Below are 8,450 nucleotides of genomic sequence, written 5' to 3'. Positions count from 1 at the left end.
GGACCGACCCTCCCAACCACGTGACCAAGGGGTTGTGCAATCCAGCCCCCTCCCCGACCCCCTCCCTGAGGGGATTTTTGAGGAGGGCTGAGCTGAGCTCAGAGCAGCAAGCATGCCTGCCCCCCCCAGGGGGCTGGGCCAAGGTATAAATACGGGTGGTGGCTTCAGCCAGCCAGCAGCAAACCCAGCCCAGCACCACCATGCTCACGCTAGAGGCTGCACAGTAAGTAGGGGCCCCAAAAACCTGCACTCAGGACCCAAACCCCGTGCTATACCTTTGACCCCTCTACGGGGCCTCCCCCAGAGGCGGTGGTCTTGGCCCCACCCAGAGGGCAGGTGCCTGGAAAGGGAGGGGGCTCCACACTGTCTCTCCCCACTCTAGGATCTATTTTTTTCCTCTCCCACTTCAATTCCTTCCTCGTTCCCATCCCTGTCTTTCTTGGATCCCGAAGATCTCTTTCCCTTGGTACACCTGTTTCCCTCCCACTGGCTGTCCTCTTCCGAGGCGCCCTCCATCTCTGTATCTCTCCCTCCTTGTCTCCCTCTGAGTCTCCCTGCATCCCCTGACTTGCTCTCTGTGTCCACTCACTGTGCTTCCTGCCACATCTGTTCTGTTCTGGGCCTCTGTTCTCTGCCTCTGGCCCTCTCTGTCTCTGTCCCTTCCTGTCTCCTTCTGATTCTGTCTGTCTTCTCTCTCCATCTGTCACCCTATCTATCCCCCACCCCATCTATCTCTGGGGCTTAAAAAAATACTTCCAGCATCCCTGCATGAATGTCTCTATTCCTTTCTCCCTCCCCTCCTCACCTCTTCCCCTTCGCTGAATCTCTTCAGAGTTTTCCCATCTCTACCCAGACGTCTCTCCTTCTCTCTCCTCCTGTCCAAGATGGACCCATTTAACTGACTGGCTCACAGAGGCCCCCTGCCCCGCCCCCACCCGCCTTCAGGCACCCACATATCTCCTCTCCTGGGACTTTCTCTCCCTCACTTTCCCTGCCCCCGCCCAGCCTCTGTCTATGCAAATCCCAGGGGAGGGGGGAAACATTTGCCTGGCCCCTGCCCCCCACTTCCTGTCCGGGTGGGAGAGTGGGGGTGAGTGCGGTGGGGCTGGTCTCACACAGACACGCAGCAGGACGAGCTGCGGTGGTCACAGCTGCAGCTGCCTCTCCCCCATTCACCCCCCAACCGCTTGGAGTCTCAGGAGGCTGAAGACACCCGTGACATGCCCCTGTGTCTCTCCCCTTCCAGGCTCGATGGGCCACACTTCAGCTGTCTGGTGAGTGGGGTCCTGGGGGCCAGGGAGGGGTGGGGGTGGCCCATGGGGCCCATGACGATCTCCCTACCTCAGTTTCCCCGTTTGCTCCTTTCTGTCCCTTTGTCTCTGACTTTTCCTCAGTATCTCCCACCCCTCCTGCCCCCGAACCCAATCTTCCTCACAGACTTTTTCCTAATGTTTCTTACCTTCTCGCAGACTCTGGTCCACTTCCTTAAACGGGGAAGGGTGGGTCTTTATGTCTTTGACTTTGTGTCTCTTCCTCTGTCCATCTCACATTCAGGAAATCTCCTTATTCCTTCTTCCCTTCTCCGCTTGGCTTTGTATTTTCAAAAATTGAATTGGAACTATTTCAGACACACAGAACACTCTATCCCACACCCATGAACCCACAGCCCAGGCCAAGAAGTAAAACCTCACTCATGTGCTTGAAAGAACACCCTTGTGGGTGCCCCTACCCTGTACATCCCACCCTCCTTGAAGAGTTTGGCTTTTTTTTTTTTTTTTTTGAATTGAGGTATGACTTACAAGTTGGGAAAGTGACAACTCTTGTGTACAGCTCAATGAGGTGCTACCTTATGCACACACCTGGGTAACTGCTCACCAGACCGCAACATAGAACATCGCCATCACGCCGGAAGAGTCCCTCACGTCCCTGCCCGATCAATACCCACCTCTGATATTTTCCACCACGGATTATGGCTGCCTGGTTTTGAACTTTATATTCGTTGAATCACACAGGGTGCCCCCCTTGGGGCCTGGCTTCCTTCACTCAACATCAAGTGTGTGTCAGGCGGTGGTCCTTTTTCCTTGCTGTATAGTATTCTGTCCTGGGACCACATCCCAGTTTGTGTGTCCATTCTCCTGTTCCTGGGCGCTTGGGCTGTGTCCTGTTTGGGGCTGTTAATCAAGCTGCTTGGACTGTTCTTGAACCCGGCTATTCGGTGGACATAGTTCTCGTGGGTAAATACCTAGTAGTGAGATCACTGGTCTTAGACTGTAATTGCTAAAGCAACACGACTCTTGGGACGAATCGAAGAGATATGGAAGTGGATGCAAGGAGCCTTGAGACCTTCTTTGCCTCTGTTGCAAACACATCCCTGCCTCTCACCCTACACCCTGGCTTGGAGGCCGGCAAGGCTGGGGGAATTCTATGCCTTCGCCAGCTGCTATGTCCCGACTGTGTACTGGCGAGGAGCTGGGGTTCCCGGGAGTCTACAGTCTTGCTAGGAGGGGGCTGCTGTGTCCCTCTATGAGACCCTGGGTCTCCGTGTGTCTGTGTGTCTGCCTGTGTCTGTCTCTCATCCTCTGTGTGTATGTCTCTGGGTCTGTGTGTGTTTCCGCTGCGACGCCCAGTCTTGCAGCTTTGTGTCTCTGTGTGTCCCTCTTTGCCCCGTCTCTGGTGCCTAGTCTCTGTGTCTCTCTGTGCCTCTCTCATGCCGTCTCTCTGTCTCTGTCTCTGTGCTGTCTCTTTTAGTTCCTGTGTCTCTTCCTTTTCCTCTCCCAGCCTGGCAGAGTCTCCCTGCTGGTCCAGGGGGCGGTAGGGTCTCCCTGCAGCTTGGGGGAACCTCTCTTTTCCTCCTTCTCCCCCATTAGTACCCAGATGGAGTCTTCTACGACCTGGACAGCTGCAAGCACTCCAGTTACCCGGATTCAGAGGGGGCTCCCGGTGAGTGACCCTGGCCCAGACCCTTCCCCACCTACCCCTTGGGCCCATTTCACAGATGGGGGTGCTGAGGCCCAGGGGAGGTTTTCACCTGGCACAGCAGACAAGGTAAGCCGAGGCCTCCAGACTTCCTCCCTTTCCCGCTCCTACCCACCCTCTTGCCATGCAAATCCTGGGGTCAGAGATTTGCACAGCCCACAATGGCCCCTCTGTGCCAGGGGCATCAAGGGGGAAGGGGCCGTGGCCAGACCTCCCAGCTTCTGAATCAGTGCCCTTCCCCCAGACCTGTGGAGCTACGGCCTCAGTCCAGCTCTCCCTGCCGCTTCCTATGAAACCTTTGACCCAGCTGTGGCCACCTTCAGCCACCCCCAGGGTGTCCAGCTCTGTTACGGACCCTCAACCTACCCCCCTGGGGGGAACCTGGACCCGGCCCCCAGCCTGGAGGCCCCAGGGCCCGGCTTCCCAGCGTACCCCATGGAGGACTTCACCAGCCAGGTGAGGGGCGGGGAGACAGTGAAAATCCCCATCATTTGATTAAGGTTTACTAGGCGCCAGGCACTGCATCAAACCTTGCCCACACGTGAACATCCTCTGATGATCCTCAGAGGTTAAGCACCATATGACTCCATGGCACGAACCAACCACCAGAGGCCCAAACGTGGGCCAAGGGGCAGCGCCAATGGCCGTTGTTGGTGTTGGGCAGGTTTTCACAGAGGTGGCCTCAGGTGTCCCCTGGCCACGGCATGGAGATCAGAACCGAGGCTATGAGCAGAGCGGGGAGAGCCATGGTCAGGGACCAGGAAGGAGCCAAGGGACGAAAGCAGAGGGAGGGAGACCAGGGGGCCCCCCAGGACTACAGGCAACCCTGACCTTCCGCAGACCCTGGGCCCCCCAGCGTACACCCCATACCCCAGCCCCGTGCTGTCAGAGGAAGAGGACCTCTTGTTGGACAGTCCTGCCCTGGAGGTCTCGGACAGCGAGTCGGATGAGGCCCTCGTATCTGGCCCCGAGGGGAGGGCATCTGAGGCAGGTATGTGGGGACTCCAACTGGAGATGGGGGTAGGGAGTGAAAGGAAACATGATCTCCCAAGCGTCTCCTATCTATCCTCCAGGGCTGAGGGCAGTTCCCAGATCTGCCTTCCACTGGCTGTGTTGCCTCAGGCAACTGCCTCTACCTCTCTGTGCTTTGGTCTATCTGTACAATGGGGATAACAGTAATAGTGTCTGTTATTGGTAGCTGGGAGGATTAGGGAGGACCATACGTGTAAAGGAGATAGCAGTGCTTGGCACAGAGTAAGCACTCAATAAATCTTCACCATCATTATGGACAATAGCAACAGAAATAATCACAGTCTCAACTCCCATCTAGTCAACTGCTTCTCCCTATGGGCCCGACATCCATTATTCGCAACCCCTGGAAGCTGGAATTATTAGTTACTTTTCTGTTCTGGGCCTCAGTTTCTCATCTGTAGAATGGGCATCCTTATCATCATCCCCATCTCGTGAGGTTCTGATGAAGATTAAATGAGCTCATAATTGGGAGGGAGGATATAGCTCAGTGGTAGAATGCATGCTTAGCATGCACAAGGTCCTGGGTTGCATCCCTAGTATCTCCGTTAAATAATAAACAAACAAACAAACAAACCTAATTACCTCCCCAAACCAAAAAACAAAACAAAAAATTTTTAAAGAGCTCATAATTGTACAGTGCCTAGTGCAGCACCAGATATTAAGTGCTTCACAAAGATCTGTAACACACATACATATACATGCCTCACTTATAGCTGAGGAAATGCCAGTTGGAGAGGTTAAGTCACCACCCCAATGTCACACAGCAGGGAAATGACAGAGGTGGAGTTCTTGTATCCAATGCCCTGCTATGAACCCCCCACCCAGCTCTGTAGGGCCCTTGCTGTTAATAGGAGATTGGGAGTCAGACCCCTTGGCCTCTCCCCAGAGCTGAGAGTCTGCGAGGCTCAGAGCTGGAGAAATGGCCAGGCGGATTTACACCCACTCTAGATCTCTTTACCACCAGTCACCTCTCTTTCTCATAAGCCTTTGAGGAGCACAGCCAACCCGTTTCACAGATTCATCCATGGGCTCAACAGATAATGTGTTGGCCTCCGAGCAGACTCACAAGAGACACATCCTGAAAAAGAAAGCAGGGAAGCGGGAGGAGGTTCTGGGGTGACAGCTTTGGGGTGGGGAGCAACTTGCCCTGGATGGGAGGGTGGTGGCAGAGATAGCCCGCCTCCCTCACCTCCATTCCCTTGATGGGGGGACAGAGCCGGGGTGGTGGGGGTGCAGCAGGGCGGGGCGTAGGGGGCGGGGCCTGAAGGACACCTCCTCTAACGCGCCCCGCCCCCGCCCGCAGGGGCCCGCAAGAAGCTGCGCCTGTACCAGTTCCTGCTGGGGCTGCTGACGCGCGGAGACATGCGCGAGTGCGTGTGGTGGGTGGAGCCGGGCGCCGGGGTCTTCCAGTTCTCCTCCAAGCACAAGGAGCTCCTGGCGCGCCGCTGGGGCCAGCAGAAGGGCAACCGTAAGCGCATGACCTACCAGAAGCTGGCACGCGCCCTGCGCAACTACGCCAAGACCGGCGAGATCCGCAAGGTCAAGCGCAAGCTCACCTACCAGTTTGACAGTGCGCTGCTGCCCGCCGCCCGCCGGGCCTGAGCCCAGGGCGGCCTCTCGGGGGGCTCTCAGGCGCCCCCACACCCTAGGTCATAGGACCCGCGGATCCCCCACACTGGTGGCGGGGGCGGGGCGCTGTCATATTCCCGGGGCCCTGGTCAGGGCCCCTCTGGGACCCCTCCCCAGTCGTGTCTGGGGCCCCTTTGGGATTCCCTTTTCATGTCCAGGGTCCCCAAGACCTTCATGTCTTGGGTCAAAGGACCCACAGACTATACTCTGTGTCTGTGTGGAGTAGGGGGCAGGGTAGGGTGGCGTGAGCAGTGCTTCCAGAATCTCAAGAGCTTCCCTGGAATCTCCTTGTGATGTCTGCGATCCCGGGACCTCTCTGAGAGCCCTCAATCTCATCTAGTGGAGGGTGAGCCTGCAGATCACCACACCAGGAGTGGGGCTCAGCCAGCAACCCTAAGCCCTGTCCAGATCTCTCCGGGATCCCCTTCTCATGTCTGGGTCCCTCCTGTCAGATCTGAGATCTCCTAGTTATGTCTGGGTCCCTTTGGGAAACTTTACAAGTCTCTGTGCCCATCTGTTACTCTCTCGGTCTATCTGTCTCCCCCCAATCCCTTTGTCATCTTTGAGATCCCCTAATTCTCTGGAACCACCCTGCTATCACTGTTTTATGTCAGGAACTCTCCAATCACATCTAGGGTGCCTCCAGGATCCTTTTGCCATGACTGAAAACATCCTTGTCAGGTTTGCGGGGGTGGGGGTGGGGGAACCTTGTCATGTTGGGCCAACTCTGGGGTGCTCTTGTTTGCCTGGGATCCTCCAGTCACATCTGGGATCCCCATCTGATATGCCTCTCTGGTGACCCCACCAACAGCCCTGAGTTCTCATGAGGACCCTCCCCTCCTGGAATGTCCTTCTCTGGGCCAGGGTGGGGATCGTTCTGGCCATTCAACTGATTTCTGGGGGATTCTGGCAGCCCTGGCCATGCCAGTTCTATCCAGAGACTGCACAGTCCAGCAATGGTGGGCCAGCTTTTCGGCTGGATCAGGGTGGTGGTCCCTCCTAATGGGGCTTCTGTCCTCTGATCTGTCCAAGTCCCCGCCACCCTGGCTGTCATACCCCAGCGACTTCTCTCCGGTGCCCCTTGGCCCCAACCATTTTCGTGTGAGCCCAGCCTGAGTTGAAGCCTAGATGAACTGTGGGAGCTCTGATTGGAACCCAAGGAGGAGTAGAGGGGTGTCAGAGGCAGTGGGCCAAGAAGCCAGAGTCCCAGGTCCTTGAACCTGGCTGGCTGGAGGATCTAGGGTGAAAGACTTGCTGCTTCTGGGCCAGTTTGAGGAAGAGGCGGAAGATCCTGAAAATCCCTCGCAGCCCTGTCCAGTCTTTGATACATCTCCTGAAATCCACCCATCTACCCGCTGATGGCCGGAAGGAAAACCAGGAAGGAGCATCAAGGACCCAGAGAGGGAAGAGGTCCTTGCAGGGGCACACAGGGGCCAGTAGTAGAGCCCACGCTGCTGTCAAGAGGACAGCAGCCCCGCCCGCCCCACCCCTGTGGCGGTGGAGGGGGAGGGGCGTGCCAGGGACAAAATGTCTTCCTGGGGGCCTCCTCTTGCAAATAAAGTACCTGCTGCAAAAACTCTCATCTTTACCCCAAGTGTAGAATAAAATAAAATACAACAAATCAAGGTAGACAGACCGCCTAGGCCCCTCTGTCAGGGGCCGCGATGCTGCCCATCCACCCGGGCCTGCCGGCCCGCAGAGACGCTGGATCAGCGAGGAGGACGATAAGCGAGTAGATGCAAGACGCAGTTAGAACCCAACCAGGCTGAGCCTTGAAGGCCGCGGTCAGGGCTTGAGATGCAGACCCTGGTGGTTCCATTCAGCTTTTGTCTCCTTCTTCTTGACGACTGGATTCCTTCCCTACCCTCTTCCTGTCCGTCTGGGTCTCTGTCCTCTTCTTTCTGGGTACATCCCTCGGACAGACGGGGCGGAATGAGAAGCCCCAGGCAGCAGTGTAGCTCTCCCGGCTCCAGACGCTTCACTACCTCGCTGGGCCCGCTGGAGCTGCGTAGCAGTCTGCCTAGCAACCCGTGACGTCAAGGGGAAGCTGCCGCCGGGTTGGCTTGGAGCTCCCTGAAGGCAGGGAAGTTTCCGGCTCTTAGGGGGTTTTGGAAAAGGATGCGGCGTGGGGGTTGGCTACGGGCAGGAAGAAAACCGGGAGGAACTTGTCTTCACTCATACTGGGTCCCTCAACCGGAGTTACTTCCTCGCCCGTCCTCGGCCTTAACTCCAAGCCCCCTCTTCTCTCTCTCACACCTACCTCGCCCTTCTCCCCATAATACCTGATGTCCCCAGGACCCTCCGCCCTCAATCCCCTCCTTATCTCCCTCACCTTGCCTCACCCCGGCATCCAGCCGCCACCACCCCCATTCAGAAAGCCACAGGTCCCCCTGCCGGGAAGGGCGCCAACGTCCGGGCAGCCCTCCAGGGCCTTCCCGGCCTCCCACCCGCCCCCGAGGGGGCACCCGCCCCCGCCCCCTCCCCCGCGTCCGGTGCCCGCCGCGCCGGCTCCGGAAACCTTCGCGGGGAGTCGGCTGGGCGGGGACCCAGGAGGGGCCGCGGGCACTACGGGGTCCCAGGTGGCCCGGGCGCCAGGCTTTACGGTGCGCCCAAGCCCGAGGGTGGGACTGCGGAGTCCCCGATCCTCAGTGCCCTGTGGGCACAGAGACCTCCTCCCTCCCCCGCAGCCGTCCTGCCTACGCTGGGAAACCGGACCCTCCCTTCCGGCTCTGGTTTCCCGAAAACTCCTGACTTGCAGATACTAAGAATGGCTTTCTAGACCCTGTCTTCCCCCCGCCCCATCCCCACCCCTC

The 8,450-nt window shown here is 57.7% G+C and overlaps 1 protein-coding gene across 4 annotated transcripts; it reads left to right on the top strand.

Annotated features, from left to right (window-relative positions):
- Window positions 1–81: 81 nt before the first annotated feature.
- Window positions 82–7,213, top strand: SPIB (Spi-B transcription factor). 4 transcript variants are annotated; one of them, XM_032487904.1, is made up of 6 exons: window positions 82–223; window positions 1,247–1,274; window positions 2,868–2,940; window positions 3,221–3,432; window positions 3,817–3,967; window positions 5,312–7,213. In XM_032487904.1, exons 1-6 carry the CDS (start codon window positions 201–203, stop codon window positions 5,608–5,610), a joined length of 786 nt encoding a protein of 261 aa, XP_032343795.1. In that variant the 5' UTR covers window positions 82–200; the 3' UTR covers window positions 5,611–7,213. The 4 variants fall into 4 exon arrangements, with proteins under 4 accessions (XP_032343795.1, XP_032343794.1, XP_032343796.1 ...); XM_032487903.1 differs by lacking the exon at window positions 82–223 and having other exon boundaries at window positions 1,096–1,274; XM_032487905.1 differs by lacking the exons at window positions 82–223; window positions 1,247–1,274 and having other exon boundaries at window positions 3,852–3,967.
- The last annotated feature ends 1,237 nt before the right edge of the window (window positions 7,214–8,450 follow it).

This window comes from Camelus ferus, chromosome 9, assembly GCF_009834535.1.
Source record: "Camelus ferus isolate YT-003-E chromosome 9, BCGSAC_Cfer_1.0, whole genome shotgun sequence".
Classification (NCBI taxonomy): domain Eukaryota; kingdom Metazoa; phylum Chordata; class Mammalia; order Artiodactyla; family Camelidae; genus Camelus; species Camelus ferus.
This window is presented reverse-complemented; position numbering and strand designations above follow the sequence as displayed.